Source organism: Ambystoma mexicanum, chromosome 1p, assembly GCF_040938575.1.
Source record: "Ambystoma mexicanum isolate Mex_15411 chromosome 1p, UKY_AmexF1_1, whole genome shotgun sequence".
Lineage (NCBI taxonomy): Eukaryota > Metazoa > Chordata > Amphibia > Caudata > Ambystomatidae > Ambystoma > Ambystoma mexicanum.
The window spans coordinates 342,375,368-342,397,569 of record NC_090921.1 but is presented as its reverse complement, the minus strand read 5'-3'; the positions used below and the strand labels follow the sequence as shown (position 1 = coordinate 342,397,569).

General features: G+C 47.6%; 1 protein-coding gene across 4 annotated transcripts in view; it reads right to left on the bottom strand.

Moving 5' to 3' along the window:
• Positions 1-22,202, bottom strand: part of NCLN (nicalin) — a 307,486-nt gene that overhangs the window by 108,933 nt on the left and 176,351 nt on the right. For 2 of the 4 annotated variants that reach the window (XM_069648399.1, XM_069648393.1), the window contains exons 5-11: positions 8,414-8,494; positions 8,116-8,219; positions 6,348-6,436; positions 5,835-5,974; positions 5,226-5,404; positions 3,659-3,746; positions 3,533-3,571 (exon numbers count right to left, since the gene is read on the bottom strand). In XM_069648399.1, the coding sequence (XP_069504500.1) occupies positions 3,533-3,571; positions 3,659-3,746; positions 5,226-5,404; positions 5,835-5,974; positions 6,348-6,436; positions 8,116-8,219; positions 8,414-8,494 (720 nt within the window). Of the gene's footprint in view, positions 1-3,505; positions 3,572-3,658; positions 3,747-5,225; positions 5,405-5,834; positions 5,975-6,347; positions 6,437-8,115; positions 8,220-8,413; positions 8,495-22,202 lie in introns of all 4 variants that reach the window. The other 2 variants (XM_069648383.1, XM_069648373.1) reach the window with 1 other exon arrangement.

The following is a 22,202-nucleotide window of genomic DNA, read 5'->3' as shown; positions in this document are numbered from 1 at the left end:
CCACGGAGGGTTTCACGGGGGTCCTATCGATGGGCACGAAAGAAGACTCCCTCCGGGGAGGCAGGGAGATTCTGGGCCCCGAGGCCGCCACCACTGGTGCAGCCTCCACAGGCTGGGCCAGGGCCGCCGCGACCGTTTCGATAGAGGGCTTGGTCGAATGGATCAAGGCCTTCACCACCTTAGGTGCGCTCACCGCCTTATCCTTGAGGGAGGGGGCACTGCCACGCTCCTCCTCTGCCTTAGAGCTCGACCGGGGTCTCTCCAGGAGCTTCGCCGGGTGCTCGGCCTTCCTCTTACCCGACCCAGAGCGTTGGCTCGTGGTTGATGGTGCCGGGGAGGGTGCGCCCTGCCTGGCGCCCGTAGAGCCCGACCGTTCGGCGCTCCCGGTGCCAGCGGACTCGCGGTGCTTGGCCTTATGTTGGGCCCCCGTCGCCGGGGCGCCCTCAAAGGTCTTAGAAGACCGCTCAGATTTCTTCTTCTTCTCGCCAGACGGGCTCTTACCCTCCAGCCAGCTGGCGAGACGTTGATGGCGGTCCTTCATGGTCCGTTCCGACATGTTGCCGCAAAACGCACAGTCCTTCTCCACGTGCGTCTTGTCCCCATGAAGGCAGTAAAGGCAGAAAGAGTGTTCGTCCTCCTTGAAGACGTTCTGCAGCTGGCATCCAGGGCAGGCCCTGAACAGCTTTCCGGGCGTCGAGCTTCCCTTCTCCTGGGCCATCTCCGAGACCGGGCCTGAGAAGCTTCTGGAGTCCTCCGAAGTGTAGCTCGACGAAATCTTCACCCTTGAGGGGCACAGATGAATCCGACACGGGTCCCCGTTGATCGGATGTAGGATCGGTGGAGCTTGAGGCTCTTTTGACCGAAAATCGAAGTTTTTGTGAAAAAGCGCGAAAAAATAGCACTAACGCTCGAGAGCAATAGCACGAGGATCCCAACACATGAACGTGCGGTAAAAATCTGAAGATGGCTGCCAGAGGCGGTGCTTAGGTAGAGGGCAGTCATTGGCTGTGGTCAGTATGACGCAGAGACCAGTGATTGGTTATTACTACGAAAGACAGATCAGAAACGAAACTGATACTGGTTTTTTCTTTACCGAGGATTCCCAGCCTGACGACGGGGAATATTCATGAGCATGTGAATCCATGCCAGACCCCATGCTGGAGAATACATCGATCTGAATGGCCAGAAAATTCACTGAAATATCTGAAATTCTGGAAATCAAAAAAGAGGGAGGAGAAAAAGAATCTCATGCTGGAATTTGGGAAACAATGGAATAAGCCCTACTGCATCAACAAAATACCTGGGCATTATGATCAGTCCGAGCAGTAGGGAGACGGCGTAGATTGCAAGCCTGAATCAAGGTCTGGTGATCAAGAGAAAATTTGGTACATTTTCACTCATCCATCCATCGACTTCTACAACCAGAAGGTGGTTAAAACGCTGACCTATGCAGGAGAAGCTGGCCTGGGGTTGCCCTGGGAAAAACTGGAGAGTACCTTCTGGAAGAGGATATTAAGACTCCCAAATACGATCCCGATGGCCCTTATTAGACACAAACTGGGCCTCCTATCGCTGCATGTGAGAATCGCTTGGAGATCCCTGTCCACCTTTGGTAAACTTAATTCGCCGAATTGTCCTCCACAATATCAGATCATAAAAATAAAGGAAGTGGGCATGAATCATTGGTCCTTGAATCAATGGAGATATAAATGTGCAGACATCTTGGCGAATCTTGGACCCTCTTCCTGTGTCAAAATCCTATGCAGGTTAAAAGGGCCCCACGGACGGCAGATTGGACAGAAACTGAAGCTAAAAGATCTGCCTCGAGGAGTCACATGTTATCAAGAATTCTCACTGGTCTCCCGAATATTACACCAGAGTATTTTTAAAAAATCTCCTAATCCAAGACATAGATCTTGATTTGAGATTTCGCTTGAATGTGTTACATACAAAAGGCACCATTATACAGAAAATATAATGGTTAAGGATGAGAATTTCTGTTTTTGTAACGCCCAGGGGGAATCATTAAAACATCAGATTCTATTCTGCCCGGAACGGAGATCGGAGAAAACACTCTTGTTATATGACAAGATGAAGCACTCACTGGGTATGGATGCAGAGGCCTGGTGGGAGACCCTCTATGGGGGTTCAAATACAGCTGTGTCTAGGGCCCTGGTGCAATTCCTTGAGTTGGCCTTTGGGAAGAAATTTAAAGGAACCACTTGAGTAACATCTGCCCCCATGTTTTCAGAACCATACCACGTGCCAAGAGTTGACTCTTGCAGGGGAGGAATGCTAAGGAAGGATGAAGGACTGGTGGAAGCAGCCCCTAGTTCAGGTGGGCTCATCGATCCGGGGGTTCTAACTCACTCTCTACACTATTTGTTATTAAGAGTTCTCTTGGCTATGGAATGTAATGGAAAGCAAAAGTATTTTTTTTCTTCAAACTGAACGCTTAATAAAACAAAATTTAAAAAAGAACTATAAAGTGACTGGTCTCAAAAATTGTAGCCAATTGCTGGCTGCAGCCTGTGGGTAAATGAGGCCCTAGGGTAGGAGGCAAATGGCAAGTGGCTCAGCCCATTTGCCAGGGCAGAAGTTGGAAAATGGTCTTCTATTGTTTCTATTGCAATCACAGCACATCAGTGCAAAACTGATTTAGTGAAATACAAGCTTTCAATATAAATTTAATAGTGGAGAAAAGTGGTCCACATCCAGTGCTGCAGTGTGGGCATAAACATAAGGTGGCAGGCCAACATGATTTGCACATGGCAGGTGTCCCGATGTGTGGAAGGGGTGTGGAAGGTTGTGCAGTGCTAGGTCAGCGATTAAGATTAATTCATAACCTTACACACATCACAATCTTTGGCTGCAGAGACACAAGCCCAACAGAATGGTTATGAGTGACCAGACATGATCACTCAAAGTTCAGAGAGGGAATGTTTCACTAGTGCTAGGTGTGTGCTGGGTGCAAAGGGGAGATGCAGTTTGCCATTTTATTGAACTCTGATCGCAAAAATGTTAGAAAAGTGGTAACATGTTACCTTGGTAACATTGTACCTTGGCACATGGCCAGTTGTAACATTTGGTGCACACTGGGTCAGGACCACCCCCACTAAAGGTTCTAACCGTGCAAAGATATGTTCAATTAAATGAGTTTTGGGATTCAAGAACAAGTCCCAGTGCCGAGAAAAAAGAATGCAGTGGGAACATGAACACATTAAAAAGAACACTCAATAAACCTCACGCAATGAACCAGGCAATGTAGTGGCTGAAATAGTACAGCAAACCATTAGGAATGTTTACAAGAGGCTGACTGGCATATAAGAGTGAATTCAACCTCATGACTAAGCACCAGCTCCTACTGACACTTTAGGATTAGCAACCTGGGAGAAATAAAAATTCTTCTTAACCGACACGGTTTCCGTCATCACAGAGATTTGCATGCATCACAGCTACATCATTCCAACAAAAACCAAAGAACAGATATAGCTCTGCATCCCACCAATATAAATCCTGTGCTGCTTCTCACCATCTGTTCGGTAAAGATCTGAAGGTGCTCCGGAGCCCCCTATCAAGAGAAGACAAAGGGTCATGACATGGTTTATAAGAAGGACCACTTGGCCGTAAATCAGAGTACGTTGAAGAAGTGTCTTACCTTTCCTGTGAGGTTGTAAATCACCCTTGTCAATGCCTCTGCTATGATCCTGGTGTTACGTGTTAATATGGAGATGTTTACTCTTGACCTGCAAGGGTAAAGCAGATAACCTATTATGTTAGGACGAGGCTGAAGAAAAACATTTTTCTACAGAATACCCCAGGGTTTGTATAGTCATTATGGGCAATGAGATGGCAAGATGAGGTGATTGATTTAATACCCTGGCAGTAAATTTACTCTGAAGAGTATCAGAAGTGGGGCCTCCTATGCAACATTTTTTTAAAAGAATTGACATCTGTGCCCTAGAATCAACAGATCACAGAGGTTTGCATTACACTTTGATTGTGCCGAGACGTTTGCAGGTCACAGATGTCGTAGTTTGGTGCGATCCATTATTGGATGTATGCGTGCATATTCTCTGCATTCACTTCACAACGCTATTTGTCACTTAACTCTTATCTTTACTTCTGCCTTTCATGACTTCTGAAAAATACTCGATTATAGGGTAAGACCACGTGCCCACTCCTTTGTCAACCTAGATTTCCCACACCACTGTTAACCCAGCCCTAACCTTGCAGCTAACCTTAACCATGCCCATTGCCTTCGGCTTACCCTATTCTTCCCCCATACCTCAACCTTAGTCGCATTTCCCTACTCCTACCCTTAAATCTAACCCTAAATTAAACCCTTACCATCAATCCTGATGCTAGCCCAACCTCCCTCTTCTAAAGATGTACTTCAACATTAAATCTCCTTTAACCCACTTCGCCATATTTTTACACTTCCCCTCAAACCTTCCTTACCCCAAAGCTCAAGTCTAACCCTAAACTAAACACTTACCCTCAACCTGATCCCAAGTCTTACCCTGATTTTAGCCAAACTATCTCTAACCCCAAACCTACGCTTGGAAATGGGCAAAGTAAAAACAATGTATTAGGTCAGAGGGAAGGTTGAAAACGCTACCATGCACCTAAAGTGACAACAGTGGTTTCATTTTTGTTAAAAATACACATATAAGTCTACCACCGCTAATCGTGCGTCACCATCATGTGCTGCCGCTTCTTGTCCAGGTACACAGACAGTGTTGATTATCTACTCTATAATGGCACTTTGCTTTACATGTAAAGAATTTGGGAGGGGGATTCAGCTAAATAGGTTTTGCACTTTAACAGTGGAAAGGTTGTCTAGCTGACCAGTGCAGCCATGGAAAGAAAAATCCATAAGCCTTGCATCCATTCAAAGGAACCCTTGTGAATAAGAACGGCAGCTGACAAAGCTGATAAATGTCAGATTTTTGAGGGGGAGGAGGGTTGTCCAGTTCTCACAGACAGTTGGCCGGACAGCAAGTTTTACCTAGAAGTCCCCAGCATTCACAACAGCAACAAAGTAGGTAAAAAAAGCTTTTGGAATAAGAAAACAAAACAGAACTCCTGGAGAAGAGATGCTACTTTGGAAGTATCAGGTCTTTACATCCAGCTTTGCATGCCACATTACAGAATTAAAAAAAGGTACATCCCTGGCTATTTCACTCAAACAGAAATTGACAAAGTCAGTGATCGCTACCAACCGGTCATCCATGATGCTATTCCGGAGGCCTTCCTTGGGGCTCTCCAGGTGGGAGATAGTGAATGCTGGCAGGCGGCGGATGGCAAAGCGCTCATGCTCCCAAGCCAGTAGGTCTTCTGCCAGGTTTATTTTCTTATGCACCATGGAGAAAGCCACATCTGGGAACTGATTTTCCACCACCTGAAGAGAACCAAAGAAACGAGTGAGAATCGCAAAAAATCTCTGGTTCATGAAAGTAGAAGAAAACTTTTTTTCCCCTCACAATGATACTCTATGAACCTTGGACATAACGTATACATGAAAACTGTTTGTGCGGTTGCATATTTGAGCATCCTCACAGTGGTTCATCACATGCCGTTAGAAGTTGCAATATTCTCACATCCCATTACAACACAGGTACAAGCAATACCTTGCAAGTGCCTAACTGAAACATTTGCACTATACAGCAGAGATCAAAAAGGCTCTTTTCCCTACCCTGCACTACGCCGACCCCACCGACCTACCCATGTGTCGTTTAGGCCACTGTTTCTTCAGTGTCGACTGCCACATTCCATAAGTCACCTCACAACCCGCAAGTGCCCAAATATTTCCAAATAATTCCACTTGTTACCATCTCCAATTCCTTCAAGAAAGTATGCTGCAGCGTTCCCTCCTTTGGGGGCTTTGAAACGTGCAGGTGAAGAGTGTTCCCTTGTCCCAGAGAATCTAGGCAAAGCACAAAAGCCACGTTGTCCTGCAGGAGGCTAGAGTCTGCAACACAAAGAATGATCCAATAAGAACAGGAAATGTTAAACATGGGACACGTACTTAAATCAGATCCACCACCTCCAAAACCAATACACTATTGTTATCCTCTCAGTACTCTACGGGGAGGCACATATCACTGCAAGGTGTGCACAATAATGGTTAAGAAACATTGGCCATAAAACCAAATATCCACTATCCGTATTCCATCAATAGAGACGTTTGTGATTTTTAAAGAACAGTCTTTCACTGCAAGACCGGTTTCCTACCTATCCCAAGACATTCCCCACCCCCTGTATCACCATACTTCTGAAGCATCTGTTCACATCAATTTAACCTACTATGGCCTCACTTCCTTGTGCATCCTTACTTCACTGACCTGTGTGATCCAAGTTGTCTTCTAGCCACCGCTTGGTCCCTTGATAGTTAAACTTTCCGCCTCCAGATGCGAAGAACAACAAGTTGTACCTGCACAGGGACATGTGGTGTTATGGGTGGAAGAGGGTGGCGAAAAAAAAAAATCACAATTAAGGAAAAGAGCGTGAATAACGACCCCTACCTACAATGTACTTCACTCTGGTTACCAAATTGTGTGCAGTGGCTAGAACTGAAGAGGTAATTGCAAACATCCAGAAGATATGCCAGTCAGCTGGCACGGCAGCAGCAACTGACTGTTGGAATGTCATACCATTCCTAGGCAGGTCTCATAAGCATATACATTATGACAACCCCTTACTGAAAAAAAAACGAAACTACTTCAAAAGTGCTAATACTCTTGGATTTTGTGTAGACAACGCATAGAACTTTTTAAAGCTCCAACAGTACTCAGGTACTACAATCTACTCTCGCCCTCATCAAATAACTATTGCCATTAAAGGCCCAGGTTTTCCTATAATGGCCATGTTTGGCCATTAAATGGACCTGGGAGACACATCAGGGCCAGGAACGATGATGTTCTCCCGAGGTTGGATTTAAAGAAAAAAAATCCAACGTTTTCACCACATGCTCTGCTCCCCCCCTGTTCGCGTGTGGGAAGAGGAGCATACACCCCACAGCTATCGGAATTGTGTAACCATGTACAAGGCACCAGTTAGGTTTAGCATGCAGAACAAAGTCCAGTCAACCCAATTAACCGACTATCGCGTACATGACAGCAGAAGTCTAAAGGTAGAAACACATTAACTGTGATGGGACCGCTGCATCTCATTGTACCTAAACTTCAGGCAGAAATCCAGCTAACTTGAAAATACAGTAGAATTCCTCAATGCATGTGCTGCAAGCTCTGCAGGCCTCCAAAAGACAAAATTGATCAAATGTACGTTGCATGCCGCATGCACGCTTTTTTGCTGGAAAAATAAATCAAACTATCCACCAAGAGAGCTCAACTTGTCCGAATTCTCGTTTATATCAGATAAGTAACTTCACAATACGAGGAGCCAAAAGATTTGTGCAATGGCACTTGTGAAATCCCCTCCTCTCTCACTAACCATCTGTCAGACAGATGAGGTTCATCCCTAAATTCCTGAAGCAAAGTGTCAATTTCCCAGCGGAAACGTGCATACCAATACAGGTTGCCTATGCCCAGATTATAGGAGACAAATAAATTGTGTCCTGGGGGGTGCAATGTATAGTATTAGCATGGGTAATGTATCATTTATATGGTAGGGCATAGTTTTGTTTGCCCGGCCCCCCTCACCCGCCCCACCCCCCCATTTCCCTCGTCACATTCACTGGCATTGCACTCTTCTTTAGGGCTAAGTAAAGGTTTATTTTCACAATCACCAATTGAGGTAGAAATGTGCAATAAAACAAAATCCCAAATCAATAAAATAAACTGCAACTACCACCACGTCTGGGTGGCATCTCTGGGGTCTGTGTGCAAAACCACAATTTGAAGGACTCACGTTGTGAAAGAGTAACAAGACCGGAGGAAATGAAAGAACAGAAACAATGTTGTGAGAAGGAAGCAGGCAGTTTATCAAAGGGTTAATAACGTGACTAAACAGGACGAACGAACCAAATACTCTGGCCATTCCACTATTTCAGAGTACATTGTTTGGCTAAATCCTTATAAACCCTTTAAAAACGAGGATGACTGAACCACTCTTTCTTCGCCACTACTATGATTTCAGCGAGCATTCTCTTACCCAGCATGCGTTCGCTTGTAAGTGTACAGTCGAGAGAAGAGTCTGGCCAGCTCCAATAGGATGGACACACCACTGCCATTGGAGTCTGCACCATAGGAGAGCCACTGTAGGGGGGGCAAATGTAAAAATCAGAAAGTGGGCTACACAGTCAACTGCAGAAGGAACAGAGAAAGCCAGTCACCAGGCTTTAGGCACAGATGAGGAGTGCCTATTCTGCTCTTGCCCAACATGGTTGGAGAGAACCGTGCGACTTGGCTGGAAATGAGTATTCTAGAAACAATTTACTGTGCTCACTCACCGGGGCTACTCCGAAAGAGTCATAGTGTGCAACCAGCACAATGGTGGGAATGTCTTCAGCTCCAATGCCTGCCAGACGTCCCTACACAGAAGAACACGCACATTAAACAAAACAAAAATAAATGGAAGCCTATCTGCTCTGAGAAGGAACAGCTTTCAGACAAACCCATATACACTACAGGTCTCTAAACGGTGGTCTACTGGCCGATCCTTTGATGGCAGGCAGGGGGAATAACACCACACTCACTGCTATGGATGATGCAACAATAGTCACAAATAATTCTGGGTGGGTGGCTGGAGGAGTTTACACAGAATAACTGCTGTCCTACTTAGTGAGCCCTCTTCAAAAGGTAAAGCAAACAAGCATTGACAAAGCCAATAGTCTGGGCTTTTGTTTAGTATGTGATAGGCATTTAATAGGTACCGATATAATTTTACTAGCTGACCATAGGAGCACAACAGCTAAAAAATGGTGCGCAAACCTGGATATATGACGGCAGTGCTTGGCAAATACCTATCGAATACCTTCATATTAGCTCCAACTTCTGGCTTTGTCAATGCTCCGTTTTAACAGGACTTTAGTGCAAGGAACAGATAATCAAGTGACTGGTGACATACTTGGTTAAAACATGTTATTATAACAGTAGCCATTTTTGGCAGAAATAAAGCCATTAACTCTGCAGAGTGCTAAGCGAACGCGCCAACCTCTGGGCATTTGACAGGGCCCGTCCCTAGCAGCAAAGCTCACCACAGCCCGAGTGGCCTAGATTAACCGTCACTGCCGGGGGGGGGGGGGGGGGGGGGGGGTTCAGGCTGGAGAGGGGTGGAGGTATGGAGCCATGTTAGGAAAAATGACTAAAAACCAAGACGCCTTTATGTGGAATCGAAGGCCGGAGACAGATGCTCTGACCACAATTCATCAGGCTATGTCCATGGACAGGGAGCCTTCCGGTTGTACCAATGTACGATAAGAAGGATTGTTGTGTGACTACGAATACATGCGGCTCGCTCAACTCGCTATTGTCGAAACAGTCCGCCGTATGTCTCAATAGTGATATTGCCTCAGCCTAGGATAGAAAAGTACTGCCAGGAACTATAAGGGTACCGCACATCCACTCGTTTTAACAAAGGCACCTAGAGGTACTAGACTTCTGGTAAACCCTGGACTACAGGGGAGGTTGGATGGAAGCCTCTTCTATCCCAATTTTGCAGGTGGGTTAAGAGAACAAATGAAAAAAACAGTTATCAAAAGAAATGGGAAGAAAATATAAATGTGAGGCGGGCTTCAAAATGGGATTGGAAAATTGCCAGGAGAAAAAAAAAACATTTTTTATTAAACAGGTAGACAGGGATGGTTAGGAGATTAGTGATTGCAGCTCTGCTCGAGAGCGTCTGAGCAGAGGGAGAGTTAGGACGCCAGACCCAGCGCAGAATCCTGAGGCCGTGTCGTGTTATGCAGCCTTGTAAAAGTTAACCCCTGCTAAATAAAGCAAGTCAAGGCAATTTTAACTACACACTAAATAATGGTCTCCTCATTTCAAAAATATGGGGTTTGGTAAATGTGTTTAGGGTGGGGTCGGTGTAGCACTGGCAATGTGTTGGGGGGAATTGGCTGTGTTGGTTTGAGGCGGGAGTGAGCATGTGTGGGCTGTTGATGCTATGCTTACAGAAAAATACTGGCAGACTAAGACCGACCTTTACTGCTTCAAAGAGAGCTCAGAGAACCCCGGAAAACTGGTTTACGGAAGGGAGGGGTCGGCAGTGGGTAGAGTGGCCATAGGGATTAGTATGGCCATGGACAGTCAGAAAAGCAGCTGCGTTTCCATCCTCATATGCCATCTCTCTCCTAACTGCACTCAAAGCGCTACAAAATAACGTGTGTGTATTTTTTAATCGGCCATGATTATGCCCCACAAGCACCCCGAAGGTTACTGGTCAGTCCGAAATGGTTAACCCGAGATTCTGTGGAGGATTGAAATGAGCTATAGGTGTACTTGTTCACATTCCATTCTCGTTAAATAACCGGGACCTCAACCCCTATCATACACAAACAGCGTTGGAGCCTAGACCCAGAGGCATATGTATGGGTTTCTGTTAAAAACACACGCAGAACTACACCTAGGTTCGGCGCGAGAGTAAATGCAACCAAAACATGAAGGGATTGTAACAGTGATACGACAGTCCCTCCCAACAAACACAAGAATAGTAATATATGTGGACAAAAATACCGCCACCATTCCCAACATATTTAGACGATTATAAATAAATGTGCAACTACTTTTGCAGCACTGTTAAACCTGTCAGCAGCGAGTGTCGCTGTCACCAACACATTGCTTGATAAATGTAATAGAAGTAAGGCGAAGTCCTTTGGAATCTCAGCTTACTTTCATCAGCAATGCGCAGTCGCACCTTTATAGGTTAAGCGCTTTACATATGCACACGTGCACTGTTATGTCTAAGGAGGGAAGGAAGGAAATCATCTGCTTCAAGTGAATGAGAAAAGTAGGATGATTGCCATCACCTGACCCTTACGTGCGAGGTTTCGGGGCCGTCACGAGTGGGGGGGTGTGGGGGCCTCGCCGCTGCGGGGGCCTCGCCGCTGCAGGGGCCTCGCGGCCTACTTTCTTAAGTGGAATTCACCACAGTCTCCCGTGCCCTTTATTCACACAGGGACTGTGCTGCCTGCTCTCTGCCGCTCCTATGATTTTGCTGTCTGTTGCAAAGCCGTTTGGCCCCACAACAGCAAAATAATGGGAGACAGCAGGGCTCAGAAGTGGGCTCTGCTGCCTCCCGTCATTCAGCTGAAAAACGTGGACATGCTGAATGGCAAGAGAGGACTCCTCTGCTGTCAGTGTGTTCATGTTGCTCAGCGTGATCATGCTGACTGATGGGAGAGGAGTTCTCTCTTGTCAGGCAGCATGTCTACGTGTAGGCTGCGTGGATGCTTTTTAAGGGTGCATGGAGGTAAGTTAAGTGTTTTTATTTTAAATTAAAAGTGTATTTAAATGAGTATGTATATGTTTATGTATGAATGCATGTGTGCATGTTGGTGTTTGTGTCAATGCTTTGTTTGGTTTTATGTATGCATGCATGTATGTATGGAGTTGTGTACCTGGTGGATGAATGCATGGGTGAATGTTTTTTGTGAGTGTGTGTTCAGCACCACCCTTAAATGTAGCCGCCCTGGGGGCCACTTCATTAAGGGGTGGGTTCATGGCATCAGAGGTGCACCTAGGCTAAAATGTCAGGGGGGAAAGGGGACGAACACTTCAAATGTTGGGAGAGGCACTAATGTCAGAGGCTGTGAGGAAGGTGCAAACTTCCTTGTGTGGGGGCACCCAAATCTTTCCACATTTCGAAAGAGACTATTCTGGTGAAGCTTCAATGTTACAAGCAGCTACCTCTTGCCTTCATTTCTGAAACGTCACACTTAAGGACTGCTGTTAGAATGAAATGTCTCATGTCACCACTTCCCTTCTAATCACTCCCCTAGCATGCAAGTGCTAACCCCACATCACAATTTCAATTACCCAAAAATGTATGAATATGAATGCAGGTGCCAACAGTGAAATTACTTCTCATGGCCATGCTAATCCCGACGGCAAGTCTCATCCAGTTCCTGCCCTCCCCACCCAAAACACCTCCTCACTGGAACTCTTTGAGCTAGCTTTAATCATGCCTTGCCATTAAACTTTGCCCTCAATGTGCCTGCAAGTGTTTCCTCAAAGGAGTCTTCTGAGAGTGCATGACTTTATTGAAGTTGTAAACACGTAACTGGTGTAATAAAAATGTCTTAATCAGGTCTGCCTTTGGCCACTCAATTTAAAAACACCCTGAGTGTCATTCGCTGAAGTTCTTTTAAAAATGAGCATTGGCAAAGCTAACAGTTTTGGCTTGTGTATAAGTATTAGGCATTTACCAGGCACTGCTATTAGCTGCTCAGGTACTCAAACCATTTTGCACTGGCACTATCAATGCCAGCTAATACCAATACAGAAGTGCCTTTCCCATGCCTACACGAATGCCCAAACTGTTAGCATTGCCAGTGCTCTTTTTGCTTTACCCTTGATGCACAGGACTATGCATCAAGGTTAAAGCAAACCTACTACTTGGCTAAATTGGCCCACATTGAATGTAGGCCAATTCAGCCAGTACCAACACTTATGGTACACAGTCAGCCTGGATATACTTTCTGTGGCATGGCATTTTTACTGGCTGGGAGTCCGTACATGGTAATAATGGCATATATTGATGCAGCCTGCATCGACATAATTCGAACAACCAGCATGAATATATTTTTATACTAGCATATGTCGCGTGGAAAGGCGGAATGAAATGTATTGGAAAATGTTCCTATGCACATTTGTGATTTGCAACTATTGGGAATTTCCATGTGCTTCCATACAAAATCAATTGCAAACTGCATGGTTTTCTACCCAATTTTTCAAAGAAAGTGCTGTAAAATGCATACTTTTAACCCAATGTTTCAAACATTTTCTTGGGAGTGAGAACCCCCCTCAAGCAACCCTTGTTTGGTTTGGGCTCCCTCACTGTGCGCTGTTGATCCTGCCTAATTAGCACAAACATTTAAGCCTCTTAAGTTCAGAAATGTACCAGCCTCCACTGTACATTTGTCACTGTGTATGATGTGTTTTAATGCGCGCACACTGGGGCAGGGTGCTCCTTAATTATATGGTTTGGCATTTATAACGTGCCTGTACACAAGTGTTTCTAGGCGTGACAAGGCAAGGAGGGAGAAACAAAAGAGTAGGACAAAATACAGATCTTACTAGGCCTTGTGTCATTGAGATCGTGCAAGAGCAGGGAAGGGGGGAGGGGAGAAGTGCCGAGGGTGGGGTAGGATGCAGAAGTGCAGGAACAAAGGAGAAACAAGAGTGCAGCCAACGGGTGGCAAGTGTGGGTACTCATAAATGCAGCCAACGTGTGGAGAATAAGACCACAAACGGGGACTGTAGGGTTACAGATACAGACCACAAGTGCAGGGGAGCCAAGAGGCAGTGCGGGATTGCAACAGGACAGGCAGGGACCTGGACCCGAATTCAGAGCTTGAGCAGGTGACCAGTGCATGGATCAGGCAGGTGATCAGCAAGGGAGAGGAAGAGGGAAGGCAGAAGCAAAGAGACAGGTCTTGAGGTGCTTCCGGAACCAGAGATGGTTCTCCTCAAGTTTCAGCAAAGCAGGGAGGCTGTTTCCAGAGGGAGGCCCCAGCCGAAGAAAGATCTGCCCTCAACTCTTTGCTTGGAAAAGTGACTGACCCTCAGAATTGGAGGTGGCGCACTGGAGAGCTCATGCCATCTTATATGACAATGTATTACTTACCGTAAAATCATTTCTGATGGTTGTTGCTTAGATTCAAATGCTGTGTATAGTCCGACATCCAGTGGTCACTGCGGAGTATTGCATTTTGTTTTTCGTAGTCGACAAGGCGCGTCTGTAACACTATCCCTATAGTGACGTGCAGTGTACCCACAATCCCTCACGCATCGAGGTCCCTCTGTTTGTATTTTTTCTGCCCTGAGGGAGCCTATTAGACGTGAGTGAGTACAGAAAAGAGATATAGAAGAAAGTCTATGTTCCTTCCATCCAAGCGCGGGAGGAAGGGTGGGCGCATGTGAATCTAAGAAGATACAACCATCAGAAATGCTTTTACAGTAAGTAATGCATTGTCTGATGTTTGTTAATCTGCTTAGAATCACATGCTGTGCATAGACTAGCGAGCAGTACCCGGAGTTGGAGGTGGGTTGTGAGAAGGAACAGTAGAGAAAAGAGGTCTTAATACTGCTTGTCCCACCTGGGAATCAGATCTAGAGTGGGCATCTAGACAGTAGTGTTTTGTAAAGGTGTGAACAGAACTCCAGGTTGCCGCTTTGCAAATGGACTCAAGAGGGACATTTGCAATGAAAGCTATGGAAGCCCCGGTGCCTCGAGTGGAGTGTGCTCTTGGCTTGAAGGGTAGTTCTCTTAGAAAGAGTGTAACAGATGGATGCATTGTACAATCCATCTAGAAATAGTTGATTTTGAAACTGCATCTCCTTCTCTTCCTGCTGCCACGAGACAAAGCACTGATTAGTCTTTCTCAATGGTCCAGTTCTTTCCATATAAAACATAACGGCTCTGCGAACATCCAGTGCATGCAGGCTCTTCTCCCCCAAGTTTGAAGGGTTTTGAAAGAACGTTGGTAGTTCTATTGACTGGTTGACATGGAATTTAGAGATACATTTTGGTGCAAACCTAGGATGTGTGCGTAGAACCACCTTATCCTTGGGGTCTAGTACAGAGAGCGCTTGTAGTCACTTACTCTCCTAATGGAGGTGATAGCTATTAGAAAAGCAGTCTTAAGAGTGAGGTCTTTAAGTGTTGCTTTGTGCATGGGTTCAAAGGGTGTCCCCATGAGCCTGGTTAGTACCACATTTAGCTCCCATCCGGGAGCAGGGTTATCTATGGGAGGGTGGATCCTCTTCACTCCTTCCATGAAGGCTTTAATAACTTGGACTTTCCACCATGACACTTGAAGTGGTGTATGCGGAAAGTGCAGCTAAATGGACGTTAATAGAGTTAAACACCAAGCCTGAGTCTAGTAGGTGAGTCAGGTACAGAACAATTTGTGTGGGAGAGCAGTCAACTGGGTTGATGCTCCTTCCTCTTCACCAGATGACAAATCTCTTCCATTTGCTAGAATAACAGTGACGAGTGTTAGGCTTTCTAGCCTCCCTGATAATGTCCATGCATCTCTGCGGGAGTTGTAAATGTCCAAATTCTATGATCTCAGGAGCCAGGCTGCTAAGTTCATGGTCTGAGGGCATGGATGCAGTGTCCTGCCCTTGTACTGTGACAGCATGTTGTACGGTAGGGGCCACCAGTATCATGGTAACTTGTTCCTGGTGCATCTTGTGCACTATCTTGTTGAGAAGGGGAGTCGGTGGGGGGAGGGGGGGGGGGAGGAGCGTAAACAAATTTCCCTGACCATGGTATCGATAGACCGTTACCCATGGATTGGTTCTGGGGGTACCTGGAGGCGTAATCTTGGCAGTGGGAGTTCTCCAGAGTTGCGAGCAGATCTATTTCTGGGAATCCCCATTGTGTGAAGATGTCGAAGACGATGGCTTTGTGTAACCGCCATTCGTACTCCAAGGGCAGAGGGAAGTCTCTGCTGAGTTCGTCTGCTAGCAGATTGAGTACCCCTGGTACATGCTGTGACAATAGGAACATGTGTCTGAGACCCCACTTCCAGATGTTCTGGGACAGCTTGGACAGTCCTGGAGAGCGAGTGCCCCTTTGCTTGTTGAGGTAGTACATGGCTGTGGTGCTGTTCGTGAGGACCATCACTGTCTTCCCTTGCAGGTGTGCCTGGAAGGCCTTCAGTGCCTTGAACACAGCTAGTAGCTCCAGTAAGTTTATGTGCTTGGATGCTATGCTCGGAGTCCAAACTCCGTGAGCAGTCTGATGGGATAGGTGAGCCCCCCATCCTGTGAGGGATGCGTCTGTGGTTAGAGTGGCTTCCACTGCGGGGGTGGCAAATGGTTTCCCCATTACCAGGTTTTCCTTCGACCACCACCGTAGCAAGAGAACCAAGGCTTGCAAGACCACCACAAGATCCTCCCCATTGTCCGCTGACCTGACACCACTGGCTGTTGAGCTGCTCTTGCATTGGGCGCATGCGCACGTGAGGTACCAAATAAATATATGACGCCATCATTCCTAGTAAGCGCATTGCTTTGCGTACCGTCACCTCTCGACCGGCCACATATTGAGGGATTTGAAACAGCATGTTTTGGACCCTCTCGTTGGAGGGGGAAGACAAGGCCGTCCTTTGTTCGAATTAGAGCCCCTAGGAATTGTTTGATCTGGCTGGGGTCCAAGCTGGACTTCTTGATGGAGAAGCCCAGTTGAAACAAAAGGTCTACAGTCTTTTGGGTATTTGAGAAGCATGTTTCGTAAGAATCCCCTGTTATGAGCCAATCGTCGAGGTAAGGGTATACTGGGATGGACAACCTGCGCAGGTGGGCCGCTGCCACTGCCAGTACCTTCGTGAATACTCTTGGCGCTGATGCTATGCCGAAGGGTAGCACTCTGAACTGGTAGTGTTTACCCTCTATCATGAACCTGAGGTATTTTCTGTGCGCTGGCAATATTAAAATATGAAAGTATGTATCTTTCATGTCCAGTGTTGTCATGTAATCTCCCTGTGAAAGCAGGGGGATCCCCTCCTGTAAAGTCACCATACGAAACTTTTGAGGTTTGACAAGTTTGTTCGCTGGGCGCAGATCTAGTACAAGGCGCATGGTTAAGTCCTTTTTGGGCACAAGGAAGTACACTGAATAAATACCTTCCATTACCCGAGATAGAGGCACAACCTCTATAGCTCCTTTTTCTAGTAGTTGGTCCACTTCTTGAAGGATGGCGAGGTGTTCTGGTGACATGCGTCGTCCCCTTGGGGGTCTGTACGTATGGGAACTGTTGAATTCTATACAGTAACCGCGGGCTATGGTTGATAGTACCCAGCGGTCTGATGTTATACCCTCCCATGCTGGAAGAAAGGATGTTAACCGGCCCCCGACCGGCGATGAATGGGAGAGGACCCGAATCTGAGTCATTTGGTGTTGGTGGCTTGGGAACCTCTAAGGGTGGGACCCCAACCTCTTCCCTTGCCACAACGTTGTCCTCTTTGGTTGTATTGTCCACTGGTGCCTTGGTTAGAGGACCAGTTACCTGCAGAGTATTGCTGCTGCTGGCGTTGGCCTTGGAAAAAGCCATAACCAAGTCTGTTGCCATAACCACGTTTGTTGGGAGGCCTTGAAATTTGGTCTAGGGTTTTGATGGTGTCAAAATCCTTTGTGGCCTCTAGTGCCTCATCCACCGCCTTCCCAAAGAGGTTGGCATCTTCTATAGGTTTGTTAATTAGAGATGCTTGCGTTTCAGGTTTAAAACCTGATTTACGTAGCCATACATGGCGTTTGAGGAGGATTCCTTGGACCAGGGAACGGCCAGCCGTTTCTGCACCATCCAGAGTATTTTTAATGATGCTTTGGTTGACTAAGGTCCCTTCAGTAACCATGGCCAGAAGCCGAGTACATAGGGGTTGCGGTACCTCCTCGATGTCCTTACATAGTTTGCTCCATTGTGCATCTGCGTAACTTGCCAGCAAAGAGTCGTTAGCAATTCTTGCGGAAAAGGCAGCCGAGGCTGTAATCCTCTTTCCTAGGGCATACAATTTTTACCCTCCATCTGGTGGTGCCTCGCTGGTTGACAGCGAGACCCCTGCTCTTTTCCTTGTATTTGTCAACCACTAAGGAGTCTGGTACAGAGTGGCCCCTGTCGTACAACGGGTCCGATGGGGAGAGACTAAATTTTTTCTATCCTCGGGTGGACCCCACCGACCAACGCGGGTGTAGATGGCAAAGGAATAATTTGTCTCTTTACTGAGGCGAGGAGGGGAATGGTTTGGCTGACAGGGGGGTTTCTCCTTGATGATCTTTTATACAAAGTCTATGTCAGGAGAAATTTCCCCAGTCTTGATTTCAAAATGCGCTGCTGCCTTGCGTAGTAGTGCATTAAAGGTAGGTTGATCGTCTATAGGTGACGTATTCCTAGTCGGCGAGTCCTGGGGGGGGGTGGGTCAGGTTTAGGGCGTCAGGGTCTGAAAATGATGGGGACTGCCAGGGCTGTGAAGCGCCTTCTTCTGGGTCTTCTCCGAAGCCGCCATCTTCAAAACCTTCCTCCTCTAGGTTTTGTTCCCCTTCGTTGCCTAAGAATTCGTCATCCTCCTGAAAGTGGGGGTCCTCTTCATTGAGGTCATATAAATCTACATCCTCTTGGAGGGGATTAAACAGCCTAGGGTACTTGGCCCTGGGATCCTCCTGAGGTCCCTCTCTTGATCTCCTGGGTGTTGGAAGGTTCTGAGTCTCCATAAACCTCTCCATTTTGTCCATACAAAACTGGAGTCTCTATAGGATTTGAGGTACCGCACAGCGGTCAGGGTGGGCGGGGGGGGGGGGAGGGAGGGCCTTCAGTTTGAAAACACTTCGACCTATCCCATAACGTCGAAGAAAGGTTCCCACCGTCTTCGGAAAAGCCTTCTGGTAGGCTAGGAGTCCCTCTCGACGGAGGGGGAAGTTCCTGCCTTCCTTATGACCTTTTCAGTGTCTCCTGGGCCTTGTGAGCGGTGATCGACGTTTCTTTCGCCGTCCGTCTCTGGCCATCAGTGGAAACAATCCGTGCCAGGCTCTCGACAACTAATCTGTCGAGGGTACCTCTGGCGTCGACGTTACAGACGTTGCTTGCTTTACGCCGACGGGCGCTCTCCGACGGTGCGCGTCATCTGGCGGTTTAGTGATAGCGCCCTTATCTGGGGGTAGCCCAGTCGCTAGTCGCGGTTGCGAGGGGGGCTTAAGACTCTTACGGTCTGAGGAGGCCGCCGGTAGGACCTGCATCTCCGTTAGCGCTAATGCCCTTAGTCTTCGGCGAGGAAGAGCCGTGGATCGTGTGTTTATGGGAGTGTTTTTTGTGTGCGTCAGTGTCGCCGGGGTGTTCATCCCCATAAGCAGGGTGTGAGCCGAGCTTGTCGGGGCCGGGGACAGACGAGGAGCGTGAACGCTCCTCAGAGAGGTCTACGACTTCCGAAACGGATGTCGGGTTATCACATTCCTCGTCACTTTAGGCGGCGGGTGAGGAATCAGACCTAGACCTGGCGTAGGCTGCCCACCTTTTGACCCTGCAGTCCTTTAAAGTCTTAGGCTTAAGAAGCTGACAGGCCGCACAGCCGTCTTCTTTGTGGTCAAGGTGCAAGCAACGGTTACACCGTTTATGCTGATCTTTCCAGGTAAACTTGCCCTTGCAACGCGGGCAAAACCTAAAGGGTGTCCTTTCCATAGCTGAGGAAACAATTGCATGTGATAACAACCCGAAGGAAAGGGAGGGGGAAAGGGAAAGGCATTCTCAAAGAGAAACAAATGTCCCACGACCCCACTCTCCCTACTGTATTTGGCCGGCGAGGCCAGGCCACGTGTTCGGCGAACGCCGAACAACCTCCTCCGTCGAAGGCACCGCAGAAGATCTTGATCGGCGGTGAAACAGCTTCGCAGCTACGATGCTACGATGCCGAAGGGGGGGATGTAAAATATTATAAGTTAATAACGACCAAAGGTCGAATAAATATTTTTGCAATGTCTCTCGAGGAGCTCCGCGTAAAGGCGACCAATATCTGGGCGGAAAAAAACAATCTGAGGGACCTCGATGCGTGAGGGATTGTGGGTACACTGCACGTCACTATAGGGATAGTGTTACAGACATGCCTTGTCGATGTCCCCTTTTTGACTACGAAAAACAAAATGCAATACTCCCTAGTGACCACTGGATGTCGGACTATGCATAGCATGTGATTCTAAGCAGATTAACGAACCTCAGAAATATTTATTCATATTATAAAAAAGTTAGTCTGGCATGAACCTTTCTTCAGTAGAAAAATCTAACTTTGCTGTAGTTGATTTGGAGTTGTAGTAATAAACCATATTTGGGATCCTGCACACAAACTTAAGGGTAGATTTCTCGAGTCTCCTGTTTGCAGATGTGCCGCCGCTGGCTGAGTGCAAAAAATTGTAAGGGGGCCTCACCAAATGTTTTGCCCCAGGCCTCACCACATCTTCCGACTGCTTATCCCCAGGGCCAGGCAGTCGTACGTTTTAAGTGCATGACTCAACTGCAGTGCCTCACTGCTCGAGCGACCGCTCCTCACACTCCCAAAGTACAATGCCTTACAGCAACACAGTTAATGTCTGACAAGGTTACGGCTACAATGCCTCACAGTACTAAAGCTACAAAAACAACCGAAAGCCTCACATGGAACTGCATGCCTTTTACTGCAGAGCCTCAGTGCTCAGGTGCCATGCCCTCATAGTGCCAAAGCGTGACGCCTCCCAGTGACAGTAATGTCTCACACTGGGTCTGGATTGGCCTCCCCTGCCGCCTTAAAGGGAGAGGGAGGAGGCCGGCAGGCGAAGCCGAGCAGAGAAGCCCAAAGGAAAAGGCCACCGAAGCTCTCTGCAGCTTGGAGATGCTGCATGATGCGAGCCCTGCTGATTTAACAGTAGAGGAAGGTAAGCATCCCCCATTCTGCGCTATGTTCAGTAGTGTACTGCGGGCAGTCTTCACCAGCTCACGCCTTGCGAGCATTTCTTACTCTGAGGGCTAAGCAACTTTGATAAGTACAGTTGGTCCTCCCTTTACCACTTCTACCCTGTCCAGTCAAGCCAGGAACCAGCGGTTGGGTCCGCATCTCTAGCTGCCTTCCACCCTCCTGGCGCGGTCCCATTTTGCCTCCCGCTGTATTAAAGTCTCGCTTTCTACGTCTCACCTGACGGCTGCCCCTTTTGCCCAGTCCCATGCGAGGGGTGGCTTCATCAACTACTCTGCGGGCGCACAGTGTGGAAAGAACTGGGCTGCTCGGCGTCCCCAGGCTAATATAGCAGTTAGAACACCCAGGCCGCCAGTCACTATGCAGGGCCGTCTTGCTTTGTAAACACGTTCTATGGCCTCATCGCGCATCCCACGACTCACCAGCCCTACCGTTTCGTCTACTGCTAAGACGCCCTCAGATTTCCTCTCGCCTGATGCACGTGGACCAGCTCACTCCAAAATGACGACTGCTCCTCCTATTAGGAGGCACCTTGTTGCCCCTCGGCCAGTGGCCTCTATCAGGACGGCTGGATCCAATATGACTGATTTCGCCCATTGCCCCTTCAAAGGTGCCTTTGTCAGTGGCCCCCTCAATTGTTCCTGGGAAAGGGCTGATTGCTACCTCCAGACCCTGGAACTCCCCCTCGCTCGCCCTCTCATACACACTTATCAATGCCCGCTCACTCTCAGCCCATGCCCTGGACATTCATTACCTCATCACCAACCAGGACTTCGATCTATTAATCATCAGAGACCCATGGCTTCACGAAGCCTCAGAGACAGCCCTATCACTAGCCCCTCCCTCAAGGCTAGACCATTTTCAGGCAGGATCGCCCCCTCCAGAAGGAGGAGGGGTAGCTCTTATAGCGAAAGAAACCATCTCTATTAGAAATATGCAAGGTGGAGACCTCGGCTCCAACAGCGATTACCTGCCCCTTAAAATTCGGCCGTCCCCTAGCTGCATGATCACCCTACACATAGTAGATCTACCTCCAGGACCAGCCACAGATTTCCGAGACACTCTCCTACACTCCATATTTAACAACCGAACGAAAACCTCCAAAGACCTCCTGCCAAGAGGACCTCAATCTGGGCCTGTATGACCCATCAGACTCCCAAGCCACTTCCCTTAACAAATCCTTATCCTCCCTAGGATTCCAACAAGCGGTAAAACTACCCACTCACAGCAAAGGTTGCACCCTAGACTGGGTCGCATATTATAACGGCACCCCATCATCTCAGGCATCTCCCCCATCCCATGGTCTGATCATCATGCCATCTCCTTCAAGATAAACATTGCCAAATAAACACCCCGGCCAGTTCAACCACTCCAGCCAGCCTTTTGCAGGAGCTCCCGACAGCTAACCAAGGAAAGGCTCCGGCCCTACCTCCAATCACCTGCCCTCCAGGCGCCTTTTTCTAAGGACACAGATTCCATGGACACTACCTACAACACCATCATCACCAATGCAGTGGAAGCCATTGCCCCGTTGACTCTCAGGAAAGCCAAACAGAATAAACACACTCCTCTGATCTCCTCGAATTACTTGCCAGTAAAATAGCCTCTCTGCAGGGTAGCCTAAACCTGTCACGCCACT